General features: G+C 41.1%; 2 protein-coding genes across 4 annotated transcripts in view; one reads left to right on the top strand and one right to left on the bottom strand.

Moving 5' to 3' along the window:
- CTNNA2 (catenin alpha 2) overlaps positions 1–16,261 on the bottom strand; it is a 1,640,869-nt gene that overhangs the window by 693,897 nt on the left and 930,711 nt on the right. The window lies entirely within an intron of this gene.
- Positions 286–2,729, top strand: LRRTM1 (leucine rich repeat transmembrane neuronal 1). Its single transcript, XM_033952738.1, has one exon. It carries the CDS (start codon positions 1,102–1,104, stop codon positions 2,665–2,667), a length of 1,566 nt encoding a protein of 521 aa, XP_033808629.1. The 5' UTR covers positions 286–1,101; the 3' UTR covers positions 2,668–2,729.

A 16,261-nucleotide genomic window follows, 5' to 3' on the forward strand; every position in this document is an offset into this window, starting at 1 on the left:
AAGATAATTTTTAAACAGGCAAAAAAAAAAAAAAATTGCAGTTTCTTTCTTGATTATGACCTGCTGCTAGATTTTTTCCCCCCTGAGCAATGGACAAATAGCTTTAAAGTATTTTTCATTTCATCAGCAAAGGACATATATTACTTTACTGGTTCACTAAAATGTTGGTTTTATGCCCACCCCTTTTCAATCTGCCCATGTCTGAGATGTACTGTGCAGGCGTACAATCATGAGTAGCTTACGACACTCAGTGAGCAGTAGGTGCCTCTGCATGCTCTTTCAACATACTGCTCAGCTGAGGCAAGGGATTCTCACTGCTTTTCTCCCTCTCTCTGCTCTAAGCATCACCTAAGGAAGAAGGCGAAAAAGGAATGGGAAATAAAGCCATCCTTGCATGGGCTCACTGAATGAATTGTAATCTGTCTCAGTGGAGTAAAGGTTGTGCCGGTCAACGGTCATTTACAGCCAAATCCCGTGGAGTGGTTAGTAAAGAGTTTGGAGGCTTTTCACAGCATCACAGTATTAGCTGCAGAAAAAAAAAAAAAAGGACGGAGAGGAAGACAGAGAAGACGACCAAGCTCATTGCCTGCAGTTGTGAAACTTGTGGGTCCTAGAAGGCGGCTAAAAAGGTAGCTGGACATCCCCTTCCTTTTAGCTCCTTGAGCAGAAGCAAAGTGAGACATTGTGAGCCTGCCAGTTCTGCACAGATTGAAAGGGACTGAACGGGTAGCACAGAGGGGTCTTTTTTAGCTCTGCATATAATTAGTCTAAACACAAAGGAAGCTGCTGAATGGAAGTTGTCATTCTCTGGAGAAGGGTGGGTAAGACATTTTTTAATTAAATTTGTTCATGAAGAAAGAGGGCTCTCTCTTTTTTTTTTTGTCTTTCCTGCAGCATCTACCATGAATGAAATCATTATCCTTTCATGTCTTTCATTTCTATGAACTTTAATGCTGCACTGGCTCTTGCATGTTGTAATACACTGAACAATATTTGGCTGCCAGTATTATTACTATTTTCATTGTTAACATATGATGTAGAATTTTTGAGGAAAAAAGATTCAATGGACATTCTCCAGAAAATTTGGAAATATTTTTGCTAATGGATTTCCTTCTTATTGGTCTCTGTTTAAACTGGCTACTGAGGAAACCCTCAGGGTTGATACTGTGTGCACTGGGTCTTTTTTTCAAAATGCTTCCAGTGGTGAACAGTGGGTGTCCAAAGCTCTGCCGCTGCGAGGGTAGGCTCTTGTATTGTGAATCCCTGAATTTTACTGAGATGCCTCACAACCTGACGGGCATAATGGGCTTGTCTCTGCGGTACAACAGCCTTTCAGAGCTACGTGATGGACAGTTCACGGGGTTAATGCAGCTCACGTGGCTGTATCTGGATCACAATCACATTTGCTCAGTGGAGGAGAATGCCTTTCAAAAACTGCGGAGAGTTAAAGAACTCACTCTGAGTTCCAACAAAATCGAACAGCTGCCCAACACCACTTTCCGACCCATGCCAAACTTGCGCAGTGTGGATTTATCGTACAATCACATCAAGTCTTTGGAACCAGATCTCTTCCATGGGCTGAGGAAGCTGACAGCTTTGCATCTGCGATCCAATGCTATCCAGTTTGTGCCAGTAAGGATTTTTCAGGACTGCCGCAGCCTGAAGTTTCTAGACTTGGGATACAATCAGTTGAAAAGCCTTGCTCGCAACTCCTTTGCAGGCTTATTTAAACTCACTGAACTACATCTGGAGCACAATGATTTGGTGAAGGTGAATTTAGCCCATTTTCCAAGACTCCTTTCACTCCACTCTCTCAGCATACGAAGGAATAAAGCAACTATTGTTGTCAATTCCTTGGACTGGATATGGAAATTAGAAAAAATGGACCTCTCAGCTAATGAGATTGAATACATTGAACCTCATGTTTTTGAAACCGTACCTCACCTCGATTCACTTCAGCTGGATTCCAATCGCTTGACCTACATCGATTCTAGAATCCTACGGTCTTGGAAGTCCCTCACTAGCATCAGCCTTTCTGGAAACATCTGGGATTGTGGCCGGAATGTGTGCGCCTTGGCCTCTTGGTTAAGTACCTTCAAGGGTCGTCATGACAGCAGCTTGCTGTGTGCCACCCCTGAGTACGCACAGGGGGAGGATGTCTTGGATGCAGTCTACGCCTTTCACTTGTGCGAAGATCCTGCAGATCCAACAAGTGGTAATATCCTTTCAGTAGCAGTGAACAATAGTGACAAAGCAGCTGATTCCAGCCCCACTTCAATTATCCACGATGTGCAGGATACTGAGGGAGAACGAACAACAAATATCATAACAGTAACTATTCCTAGAGAACAACCGGAGAACACTGTTCAGATTCATAAGGTGGTGACAGGGACCATGGCCCTTATTTTTTCCTTCCTTATTGTGGTTTTGGTGTTGTATGTGTCTTGGAAGTGTTTTCCTGCCAGCTTAAGGCAGCTGAGACAGTGCTTTGTAACACAGCGTAGAAAGCAGAAGCAGAAACAGACCATGCATCAAATGGCTGCCATGTCAGCCCAGGAGTATTACGTTGATTACAAACCCAACCACATCGAAGGAGCCCTGGTGATCATTAATGAATATGGATCTTGCTCCTGTCACCAGCAGCCAGCAAGGGAATGTGAGGTGTGAGTTTCAGTGGGATTAAAACAGTGTGCAACCAAATACCAATGGGCTAATAAATAGATTCATGGGATTTTTTTTGTGCTTTCTTGACTGAAATTGTATGAACCTTTCATAAACCAGAGAGGAGGAAAGAGACTTGCTCTTTCAGCTTTACCATGTCTTAAATGTTCAGGATATTCTATCCTGACCAAAAAATAAAAATAAAATGCAAACAAAATATAAAATATTACTCCCTTTGAAGATTTGACAGGAGTATGAGAGTGTAAAAGGTACCACGCTATTTTTTTTTTTTTTTGTAAACTACAAAGTTTAAAATAAATAAGAGCATTTGCAGTATTCCCAGACTGGTGTATAACAACCAAATCACTCTCAGAATGCAACCTGATGTTCACTGAAATGTGTACACAGAAATAGAGTGAGATTTTAGATACACTGACAAGTCTGATAGACATAGGAATTTGATGACTATGCTAGTATAACAGTTTTATTTATTTAGCTATTTAAACCCCCAAACTGGTATGACCCAGTTTGTAGCTAAAGAATACTGATTTAAATCAGCAATGGCTCATTTTAATTCCAGTTTTAATGGTATTATAAGTGTAGTATCAGAGGAGATAAACACTGCACATACAGTTACTACAAAAGGTGTGAATGATGTGAAAGAAATGTACTTAAGCCCTACATTGTACGCAATCAAGTTAAATGAACCTAAACGGTTCAAATTACTAATCTACCTGTCCTGCCTCTGTTAAACACGACTTTTGTACTTTTACATAATAATTTTGTTAACCTTAGCATGTCTTTTGTCCTCTTAGAAAAGCTGCTACAGCCTGAAGAGCACAGCTCTTTACGCTAGAGAGGACAGATGAAAGGAAGCAGAAGCTGGGTTTTCAAAGGGGAGGCTTTTTTAATGTTTCAGGAGTAAGACTGTCAGTATTATTCTGCACCATCCTGAGGCAGAAAACATTCAGAATATTCATCTGATGATTACAAGGAGCCTCTGCAGGAATCACTTTAGCAAGGAAGAGGAATAGAAAGACACTTGCCTTACGTTAGAACAAATATAAGTGAAATCTATATATAGAATACTTTGCAAATTCAAAACCCAGAATCTGAATACTAGCATTGTATACCTGCTTAAAATCCAAACAGTTCATTAGTTTTTCTTCCAGATTTTGTAGGTGCAATTTATCAAATATTTTTTTTTTATTATTATAATTATTTTAATCTACTCGTAGGAAGTTTACAATGAGCCTTGATCTGCTCTGCAACTTATGCCTGAGAGAGAGAATTTTGAGAACAGAGGGGAAATGTTCAAAATAGAAACCTAATTTCTACTGACAATGAATATGAAAAGCTGCTCCCACCCCATTACCTCTCATCTTCCTAAATCATGCATCCACAAATCAAATGCCATGGATAACCTGGAGAACAGCTGAGAGGAAGTCTTTCATACCAACATTCTAGTTTTGTAATTTTGACGAGAACCATTCCATGGCTTGGATACCTGATCAGAGCTTTGCACACTAATATTATGGGTTATACTAACAATCTGGCTAAAAGTCGTTTCATGGTTTATACAGCTAGATATATGTTAATGTTTTAATGTGGAGAGAGGTGGAGCCGAGAGGGAGAAAAACAGGAGAAGCTAAAAGAAGCAGAAGAAAATGGGATCTATTTAGATGTAAATACTTATCACTGAAAGGACAATCCAAATTCGCCATCTATCTTCAAACATTATAAAACAGGTTTGGGAAAAGTAGAAATCAAGGGAAAACATAGGATCAGTGAATGAGTGCACCATAAAATTTATTTGTTAACATACAGAGATCAATAGATAGATGCATAGATAGGCAAATGGATAGGTAGATATAAAAAATGGAGTTGGAGAGCTGATAGTGAACAAAATAAACTCTTCCAGACATATACAAGATGTGAAATGTGCTGGCCTGACCCAAACAATTAATTTTTGTAACTGCTTTTGCTTATTTGCAGTAAGCTGTTTAAGCACTAACTCCCAAAATCGGTATATGGCGCCTATGGTTGTGTGCGTGCATCAGAATGCATAGCCGATGTGTGCGTACAACTTAATCGATTAATTGGTTTAATTGATGCTGTTTGTCAATTGATGCTAATCGGCATCGATTAGAAGTTATGTGCCCAACTTGGTAGGCGCATTGCACAAAGTGTTATGCGCCATGTTCAGTGCATGAATCTAAAAGGGGGGCATGGCCAGGGCACAAATCATAGGTGCTCCTAGAAGTTAGGTGCTGACCAACTGGTCTGCACCTAACTCAGGTGCAGGCATTTAGACCTAGATTTAGCTGGCCTAAATGGGTGCACCTAAGAGTTATGGCATGCATTGGCACTAAGCATGATTCTATTAGGTGCATATGACTTTTATAGGATCGTGCTTAGCAGTGTGCTAGTTGGTGCCAATTTTTTAAGGCACCACATATAGAAACAGATCCTAACCCTCTAATTCTATAAAGCTGGGTGCCTAACTTTATGCTTAGTATGCAAAGTTGTGTGCACAATTGTATAGCCTAGTCCAGTAGTTCTTAAACCTGTCCTGGAGGACCTCCCAGCAAGTCAGATTTCAAGATATCTCTAATGAATGTGCATGAAAGAAATTCCTGGGTGTCAGAGTAGTGTTGGAGCATTTAGCGCCCTGGGCTATGTTAGAAACCTCTAACGTGGGTGTTTTGTGGTTTGTTTGTTTTTTAAAGGGGGGGGTATTGTTTTTAAATTGCTTTTTAATGGTGCTTTTCAATTAATGGCATTGATTAAGCCTAATTAATTAAGTTAATTAATCAGGTGCCTAGATTGGCAAGGTGTGCCTAACTTCAGGTGCCATTTATAGAATCTGGACATAGATGCACATGTGAATGTTACATTAGTCATCACTTACATGAGCACTTGCCCTAAGTGCTAATCTATAATGGTGCATGTAAAGTAACATTACACAGATCTGCATGGGCAGAGCTTAGATGGGTCATGGGCATGTCTCCCATTGATAAATGAACCTTATGGAATACTATAAGATGCATACATAGATTGCCACATTTACCAGCGCTCATTTATGCCAGCTATTGACCTGCCATAAGTGGGCACATGCATAGTTTGGTGCACCAATGCTAAATTGCACCAGTATTATATAACTGAACCTTGGTGCCCAGAAGCCATTATAGAATTAGTACAATCTGGAATGCATCTAGGCACCCAAGTGTGGGTGCCAATTTATAGAAATTGAGACAGACAAACTCTCAAAAACAAATGGCAAATTTGTCTTGGTGGTTAAGACTAGTAAACAGCAAAGAAAACATTCTGGCACACAACTGTGGGTCAGATCTACTTTTAGGAAACAAGACCATGGAGCCATATTATAATGGCATTATAGTTAGTAAAACTAATAGCAACATGAGATTATTGGGAAAGCAGCACCTGAATTCTGATGTCCTTTTACTAAACTGAATTAAGTAAAAATAGAAACATGATGGCAGATAAAGGCCAAATGGCCCGTCTAGTCTGCCCATCCACATTAACCATTATCTAATATGTGCTCAATGCAGAAAAAAAGCTTAGTACACTTTAAAGCATTTTCAGTAATTTGCTTATCAGCTTGTGCTAATCGTGCACTATATATTTTTGTTGCTTATTATTATTTTGTTACTTATTTGTTACACTATATTATTTTTGTTATTTATCATGAGTGGGAAATTCTACTATCCAAATAGGTCCAAGGAAGTCTTAGTAGATGCTCAGTTGCACTATCCAGATTAGTTCCACTAAACACCAGCCCAGGAGTTAGCCAAGAAGGAACAGTTCCTGTCCATTTAATTCCTGCTGAATATTGACCTCTAATACCTAAATGCATCTTTCCATTAGGTTAGGGCCTCTCAAACCTCTCATGGAGGCACAGCTAACTAGTTTCTGAGAAGGGCTGTAAACCCATTCAGGGAATAAATTACAGTGAATATGCAAGAGGTACAGTTGTATGTAATGGGTTTCTGACTATTCTAATTGAGGTAGACCTAGTGAAAGCTATGGTTTATCTCTAATTTGGGACTCTACCAGATAGTGGAATAACCACTGTTAGAAAAAGAATATTGGGGTAGATGAACCCTTGGTCTAACCCAGTCGAGCAACCCTTATGTTCTTATATTCTTATTTCATGCATATTCATGGTGGGAATCCTAAAAACCCTACTGACTAGGCATGCTTCCAGGCGAAGACTGAGAAGCATTGCATTAGGTTGCATCTATTTCCATGTCATTATAGTTCGTTTCTATGTTTTATTTTTTTCCAGATGGTTATCATTGCATTAGATTTCTTAAAATAACTTTCTGCTGAATGAAATATTGCAACACAATGTGAAGACCTTCAACTGAATTAAATAACTGCAACACCATGTAAAGCCTAGGTTGACTTGTCCAATAGCTGATATTTTACCAGGCTTTCCATTTTAATAAGCTCAGCTCCTTCTGAATCCTAATGTATGTTCTTATGCAGAAAGCAAGGATTGTTAGGCAGTCATCTGTGCCTGAAATAGATACTACAACGATTGCAAAATTATCTGTATCTTGAAGTTCACTTTGAAAGTAAATGTTTTAAAGTAGATATTCAAAAAAAAGATGAACCCCTAAATCAGGGCACCTAAGTTAGGTTACTATATATGCCCTCTATTTTTAGGCAAACGTAGGAGCTTATGGGGTGGAAGTTCATGGGGGTTTAAGTGGGCTGCTGGATTTCTCCTCTGTGGGTGGAGTTGGAGAGGAGCCAGCATTTATGTAAGCACAGGCCATTTTCAGTGCCAGTGCCCGCATAGCTAACTGGGCAGATAGGTCTGCATAAAAGGCAGTTTTATCTTTGCCTGCTTAACTAATCAAGTGTTGGTACTGAATATCAGTTGGCATCTGTGCAACTTCTGGGTCAACAGTTGACCCGGATATCCAATGCTAGTGCCTGGATATGGCCCCAGCACTGAATATTCAGATTAGATCCAACCCTTGACAGTCAACAGCTTTAAAACCGGCAACTGCCTTGGGATGCATATTGGGAGAGCGGTTATGTTTTTCAGCCGAAAACTCACCCAAATGTAGTAGTTTAAAAGTTATACTCCTTTTTTTCCCTGCTCTAAATTCACTCGTTGCCACCTAACCTTATAGGCTTCTAAATTTAGGTATACAGAGAAATTTTGAAGTAAATTTAGGCTATCTCCAGTAAATTTAGGAGCTTAGGCTCTGATTCTACATAGATCACCTAAAAAAAATCAGTGTCGACTAGGGTGGCACTAAGCAAAATTTTAGAAAAGTTAGGCACACTGTATAGAATCACACTTGGCACCACCTAAGCAGTGTTAGGCATCGCTAGGCATCCCAGATTTTAGGCACACCATGTTTATGCCAGGGTTTTCATGGCCTAAATGTGCGTGCTTAAGTTGAGTGCCAAGAAAATGAAGCAGCAATTCCCACGAGTACTGAAAATACGCGGCCCGATTTCCCTCCGACCTGATTCACTAACCTGTGTCCTGACCATCCTCCAATCCACACATGCAAATGAGGGGGAACAGCATTCAAATGATGGCAGTCAGCGATTCACTAACCAAAACCCTACAACACTGACTGGGCTGGCCGATCACAAACAAGTGACTGCTGAGGACCAGTCGCTCAGATCCTTTCCGACTGCCCTGCCTTCTGCCGCCCTGCTCTCTGCTCTATTTTTCTGCCCTGCCCCGAACTCCTGCTTTCAGACTCCTGCCTGCCCTGATCTCCAGCTGCCCTGATCTCCTGCCTGCCCCCAACTCTTGCCTGCCCCCAACTAGGCAGTTGGGGGCGTGATTCTGATCACCCTCATTTGTATGAGGGTGATTCGTGAATCAGCCCTCCGGACATGGATTGCATCATATCCCTCACGGATCAGATCCGATTCGTGCCCTTAGCGAATCTAGCCCTAGGAGTTAGCATTTAACATTAGGATCTTCAATCCCTTGATAACCCCATTATGTGGCTGTAAGACAGAGAATCATGAGTAAACAGTTTTGTATATGGACACATCTTCATCTCCTAACGTCAAATCTTGGAAAGAGGTGGGATCTCCCAGATAGTATAACAACAGCTATTCTCTTTATTGAAGCGTCACTGCTTCTCCATAAACAGGAGACAATAAAAAATGCAGAAACATAGAAACACCACGGCAGATAAAGGCAAAATGGCTCATCCAGTCTATCCATCCACAGCATCCACTATCTCCTCCTTTTCCTAAGCATGTTATGTATAACCTATTAATTTTCAGAGAAGCAGCAAGGAAAAAGAGTGCTGTAGGGTGGACAGACCAAGTCAGTGGGCACACTCCTCCTATAAAATAATAATAATAGCAACTTTATTTTTATATACCGCAATACCACAAACAGTTCAGAGCAGTTTACAGAGGAAGAGACTGTATACAGACAGTGATATTACAAAATAAAAACATTTCAAAATTACATTAGTATGGTAAGATTAATCAAATTATTCCTGGAAGTGACTATGAATCTGAATATGAAATTTTTTAGCTTTGTTTTTACTATCTATGTTTTTCTGCTGAGTGTAATGCGATTATCTTAAATAGGGAAAGTTGCAGACTTTTTGGCATTACCACCCAGCGATTTTCACGTGTTCAAAAATATTTGTGCTGTAAAACTAAGAATGAAACAGGGGAAAACAAAACCACAAACACAAATATGCAAAAGACAGAATGAAATTGCCAGATCAGAATGATGTGCACTAATGAAAGTATCCTCCAACTCCTCTGATAATATAAGAATCTTTATTCATCCAATAGCACAATGATACATCCAACGACTCAATGACTCAACATGTTCATGTTTCGGCCAACAGGCCTGCTTCAGGAGTCTTAAGACCCACTAATGATAATATCTGGGATGTGCTTCCACTCAAATAGATTTTGCCAAACTTCAAACCAAAAGGGATATCATATAGAATCTCTCAGGAAACGACGTTCATCACCTGAGAGATTCTATATGATATCCCTTTTGGTTTGAAGTTTGGCAAAATCTATTTGAGTGGAAGCACATTCCAGATATTATCATTGGTGGCTCTTAAGACTCCTGAAGCAGGCCTGTTGGCCGAAACATGTACATGTTGAGTCATTGAGTTGTTGGATGCATCATTGTGCTATTGGATGAATAAAGATTCTTATATTATCAGATGAGTTGGAGGATACTTTCATTAGTGCACATCATTCTGATCTGGCAATTCCATTCTGTCTTCTGCATATTTGTGCTGTAAAATTACCATTATTTGACAAAAAAAACAGGGTACCAGTTTACTTGTAATGATATCACAGTGACCGACTTTTGTACACAATAATTTGAATAATTTGGATTTAATAATATGATAATTTACATATGATTTCTTTAATTTCTTTCGGATCAGAATAGCAATCATGGGCAAGGTGTCAGCAGAAGATATAGGACAGCCTGCCACAGGGCCTAATCAACAAGGCTGATAAGAACTAGGGGTGGACACTTTGGGCCAGATTCTGAAAAAAGCCACCAATAGTTAGGCGTCGGTAGGCGCCTAGATTGCACTTGTCGATGCCTAACTTAAGTGTTTTGCTTTAAGTGATGCAATAATTGATGGCACCATTAAAAACCAATTTAAAATTAATTTTTAAAAAATTAGGTGCCACTAGGTGCCCTCTGGGACCAGTGCCTGGGTCCGTGTTGCCTGCCGGTGCCTAGTGTTGTCAAAGCCCGGAAGTGGACATAGGTGCAGCTGGCCGTGATTCTTCGAGTAACCTAGGTGCCGGAAAAGTAGGCCTGTAAACCCCTGGCCTATATTTCCGGCACTGAGGGGTCTTGCTAGGCGCCAGTATCCCTGATTTTGGAAGCAGCGCCTGTCCGTGATTGACATGTGGCAGGTACCACTTACAGAATCAGCCCCTTTAAGCATTCACAGTGACTGTGAAATTCTGACTCACTGTTAATTGTAAGATACAAGAAAAGGAGCAGAGTGTGCCTGGTCTTCAAAACCCTTCTTTATAGGTAGCAATTAAAATATGTGCAAATAGTCTAAAAAAAGTCACATAAAAACTGGTGGATAATAATTTCAAATCATGGACTCATATTTCAATTGCTACCAATAAAGAAGGGTTTTGAAGACCAGGCACACTCTGCTCCTTTTCTTGTATCTTGCTGCTGACCCTGTGAATTGTATCATTTGAATGATGTTATTTTACTGTGTTTTAGCACAAACATTTTTAACATGCAAAGATTGCAAGGTAGCAACACTAAAATATTAGTAAAATCAATATACCATAAGATAATTAGAGGTTGTTTAATAGTTATTAAGTATGACGACTAAATAAATCCAGGAAACATTTTGTGGCAATTTAAAACGGTTGCTGAGAAAACTGCAAAAAAAAACAACATCTATAAGGGGGTTACTTTTTTTTTTGCCTCACCCTGTAGATAGGTCCAGGAAGTAGGGGTGGTTGAAACATTATGCAAAATATACAGTTTTGAGTACCACACAAATCCAACAAACCATCAGCGTACACTTACGTACAGGAAGGATGGACAATTTGAAAACTGTGCATTCACTTGAGCAAATTTATTTTCAAACCTGTCTTCCTGATGTGCGCACTGTGCAGGCAATCCCAGAGTTACAAAAGCCCAACTTAAGTATGACTCGCACTTAAGAACGCAGTTATGGCTTCCCTGAGCAGTATTTACAGTGGCATATAATCCTACACTTCTCCTTTTAGGATTGATATATGGCCACATTGAGAAGAGTATGTAGAGACAGTTGACCCCTTTGTCAACTGGGAGCAGAGGTAAGCAGCAAGAATCTTAAAATCTACAAGTTTTGAGTTACATACAAATCCGACTTAAGAACAGCTTTAAAAACGTAACTCGTTCTTAACCTGAGGACTGCCTGTATATAGGAAACATAGTTTAAGCGGGATATTTCAGACTTCTTATCTTATTATGCATTTTGCAAGTTCGTTCTGGTAAAAATGCCATTGAGGTGATCATGGACATTCAGTTTAATTATTTATCTGTTTATATGTGTTTGTTACCACTCTTTCAACCACCCCCCACCAGAGCCAAGTAGCACATGAAAACATCATAGTTTTAACACTTACAGAAAAGCTTCATATATGATATGATTGCACAATAGTTTACACACCAGAGTCATGAAGTGTAATAACTGCAGATGAAAGGGAGAGAAAGAAAACGTGGCAAGGGTAGGGTTGCTAAATTTTCCTTTTGGAAAATCTGAATCCCTAGCCCTGCCCCCAGGTCCACCCAGTTATGCTTACCCCCGGCCCCGCTGCCTGCTCTTGTCGGGCATGAAGTCCGCACATTCACGGATGCTACGTGATGACATCATGCGCACACACGCGCGTGTTTGTATGATGGACGTGCATGAGCGGACTTCCTCCCTGCCTGACACAGCTTTTGAAAACCCGGACAAAGTGCCGGTTTTGAAAAGCCGTCCAGACCCCCGGACATGTCCTCATAAGGACATCCGGTAACCCTAGGCAAGGGGCTAGACAGTGGCATAGTAACGGAGGGCAGGAAGGCCAATAGCCCTTGGCACCATCTTGGTGGGGGCACTGGCGCCTCTCTGCCTCGCGTCCTCCATTTCCCACCCCGTACCTCTTTAAAATATTTGCCAGCGCAAGCAACTACTCTAGCCTGCAGTTCATGCCGGCTTGGCTCTCTCTGAAATCATTTCTGGGTTGCGGGACCAGGAAGTGATGTCAGAGGGAAAGCCAATGCCAGCATGAGGTATGGGGGTGGGTGGCAATTGTGTGAGTGTGACGTGGGGGTGCGGAAATAGCAGAGGGGTGAAGAGGAGGGCATGGGGGTTGACGTGGAAGGAGCGGTGGCAGAGAGGAGGATACGGGGAGGCACCACTGCCACAGACACCTCCTTCCCTCCCTATGCCACTGGGGATAGGGACCTGGAAGTTAACTGAAAGGGGAGCAACTCAGTGACACAACTGCACAGTCACAACATAAATATGAATATGTATACTTGCTCCTGAGACTGCTCGACTCACCTGCAACAGAGATGTGCAATTCCAGTAGATATCAGGTATACTGTATTAAAAAGCAAATATATTTAATGAAGGAATTAGAGCACCTACAGAATCTCAACAGGGCAGTCTCTACCTATTGATGGATATTTCTTTTTAGTTTGAAATTAGGAATTCAACATTGGAAATGCTGTTGGATTAGGAATCCCACTGTGCCTAGAGCTTTACTTTGCAAAATGATACAGCAAGCCTCATTATGCATTGTTTCTCCATTATCCTACTATATATTCCACATTCTAATTTTAATCTGTAAGGAAACATTTGCCTAGATCTCCACCCTTAAAGTCATGAGACCAGAACTGATATAATTTCAATATCTGTAAGCGTACATGTTATATTCTTTATGTGGATAGCAGTTTTAATGTAGCTTATGCTATCAAAATATGGCTATCAGAAAATTATTTCTAATAACTAGGTACTCTAGGATCTTGCCAAGTACTTATGACCTGGATTGGCTACTGTTGGAAAGAGGATACTGGGCTTGATGGTCCTTCAGTGCCATCCCCTAAGACAATGCTTATGTTCTAACAGAAAACTGTGATCCTTGTTTATTAAGCTCCATTAATGTGCATTATTCTCAGTCTGATTTATTTACTAGCCATGGACTTAGATAACCACAGAAAGATGCCCAATAATGCACATTAGTGGGAGAATTCTCTATATGCTGCTTAACATTAGACACTACTTCCTCACCCAGTTTTTGGCGCAGAAAAGCATTCTATTGGTGCCACAACAGAGCAGAAATAGAAGATCCATGCGAAAACACACTTACACTCCCATGCATAGAAAAGCACCTAAGTGTTTCAGAACATATCTGCAAAAAGGGCATAATGATTTGAGGGATATGGGTTATTCGGGGTGTTCCCTTAAGATGTGCGCAGCATTATAGAATAGTGTGGATCCATGACCAACTTGCATGCTGGGATTTATACATGATTTCAGCTGGTTTAACTCTTCACGCCCAAAGTTGAGCGAGGATCCTTGTATTACATGTTATTCTATAAAGGGCACCCATCCCGGAATGCCCGTTATAGAATATCTCTCAGTGCTGATTATTTTGCACCGAATTTTGAGCACCATTTACTGAATTCACTGAATTACCCTAGGTGGGTAATTCAAGGGTGTGCCTAGATTTAGGTACTAAGAATGTGTCTATTTGAAGCCTAGTCTTTGAAGTACAATAGGCACCTGCTTTTCTTTATAGAATACTAGCATAAGCAATTTTGGTGGCAATAGTAAGTAAGCATCTTCTTTTAGTTATGGGATGCCATCTGGCCGCAGCTTGAGGCACCCGGAAGTGTGCGGGCATCTCCCTGATGACATCACGTGCATGTGTGATGTCATCACGTTTATGTCGGTGCATACGCGAAGACCCTTCGAACAGACCCAAGATGCCAGTGGGGGGTACCAGCAGGGAAGAGGGCTGGAGAGAATGAGAGGTGCTGGTGCCAGCTGATTGCCTAAAGGACGTGCCTCAGCCAGCGCCTCTCCTCCTCAGTATGCCGTGGCACACCTGAAATCTCAGGAGACACACTAGTGTGCCGTGGTCCACAGTTTGCGATATACTGCTTTATACAATACTTGTATAACCCAGCAGCAGTGTGCTTTACATTTCTGCATCTGCAGTTACAACAGCCATAGGCCTGGCATAACTGTGGGCATCTAAATGTGGCAAGAACATATAGTATTCTGTAGGATATGTGCATAACATGGAGCTGTGTCTAAGTGAATGCCCGCTTGTATGCTACAGCATTCAAATACAGCCTTATAGAATAGCGCTGAGGGTGCCTAGATGCTACTTTTGTCTGTACTTATATACACAAGGGGGGGCTTGCCCATGATTGATAGTTATTGAATTGAAGTTCAAATTTTCAGCATGTCTATTTTGCAGGTGTAGACATTTACATCAGCCATACAGCTGGCCACATGCAGGTTGCACAAGCACACACACAGATTATACAGTTTTAAAATCTACCTGTGTAACTGCACGCCATCCATATGAACAACACCCACCTGCAAAGTGCAGTATGTATCATTGCATCTTAGCATATATTCACAGAATACTTCTTAATTGGAAAATAATCATTTATGTGTGCTCTTATCACCCAAAATTAGCTTGTGCCCTACAGGATTACCCAGTGCTAACAAAGCATGAGAGCCTTAATGTGCTATTCCTATACTACCTCCACAATCTTTGTTAGCCTCTTCAGTACCTTTATCCATTTCATAATTATTTCCTACTAGTTATCTTTAATTGTATTTAGGATAAAAAGGAATTTTGATTTCTAGCTGTAATAATAATTTAAAAAAAACAACAACCCCTGCTGTAACATTCCTGAAGGAGAAGCTGGGTTTTTCTGTAATAACCGAAAAACATTCCCCAGAAAACTTCTTTTCCCTTAGCTCCGTCATCTTGCAGCTGCAGTTGCAACTAGCTGAATTCACTGACGTTGGCTGCTGAGGCAGAGACCCTCGGTGGCAGCGGGAGCTACTTCTTTTACTCTCATTGTTCTCTGCTGTTTCACCAGCTCTGCTGCCAGCACTGAAAAGGCTTTCCAAGGTGAGGACAGGCACTTCACGTTACATTTCAAAGTGTTTCACGGTGTTGGGTACATAGCCAGCAAAGCAGCAGAGGGATAGCACAAGGAGGCAGCTGCTGCTGGGACTAGAAGAAGGAGGGTGCTAATAGACAGAAAGGGGCGAGGGATTTGTTTCTGATGCAGGCTTTAGGAGAAAGGGGGCTATTACTGATGCATGGAGCTAGGAGGTGAAGAAGGATTAGAATGTTGCTGATGAAGGGGGTTAGGAGCAAAGGCATTTTGACAGGTGCAGAGGTGTTGCTCATGTAAGGGGATGGGCATAGTAGGTTGCTGAGATGGTGGAGCTATGAATGGAGGCTGCTACTGATATAGTGGGCTGGTAGGGTACATACTTAATGCAGGATCTGGGAGATGGGGGACTGATGCTTCTGTTGTGACTTTAAGGAGAAGAGAACTGAGGGTGTTATTGGCATTGGGAAAGGGAGGATTGATTCTATTGATGGGGAGGTAAAAGGTCTCATGCTGCTGCTGGGAACTGAAGAAGGGGGGGAGCTGGAAATGGAAAATTGTTTTGTGGGTCACTGAATGGAATCCTCCAAAAACCTCAAAACATTTTTTTTCATGGGTTTCTAATATACAAATACACCTTTGGAAAACAACTAATTGCCTCAAAAATAAAAACACCTAAAATCAGAAGTCCTAGGTAGATATAAAATGCTTGATTAGTGTCCCAGAAATACCAAAGAAAGAAAATGATCAAGTATTTTATATCGCAATTGTTGCTGTTGTCCAGGTCTCACTGCATCTGGGACTACCCTGTTCTCAATCAGGTCAGCGGACCCACTAAATATAAAGACATTCTGCAGACCTCACTGCACACCCTGAAGAAAGTCACAGCATGATGGCTGAAATGTCAGTTCTACCTACCCAGATGCAGCAAGACCCAGACAA

Source organism: Geotrypetes seraphini, chromosome 1, assembly GCF_902459505.1.
Source record: "Geotrypetes seraphini chromosome 1, aGeoSer1.1, whole genome shotgun sequence".
Lineage (NCBI taxonomy): Eukaryota > Metazoa > Chordata > Amphibia > Gymnophiona > Dermophiidae > Geotrypetes > Geotrypetes seraphini.

Excerpts from the sequence above, each read along its gene's own strand:
- LRRTM1 (XM_033952738.1), top strand. The coding sequence starts at position 1,102 with ATGGATTTCCTTCTTATTGGTCTCTGTTTAAACTGGCTACTGAGGAAA.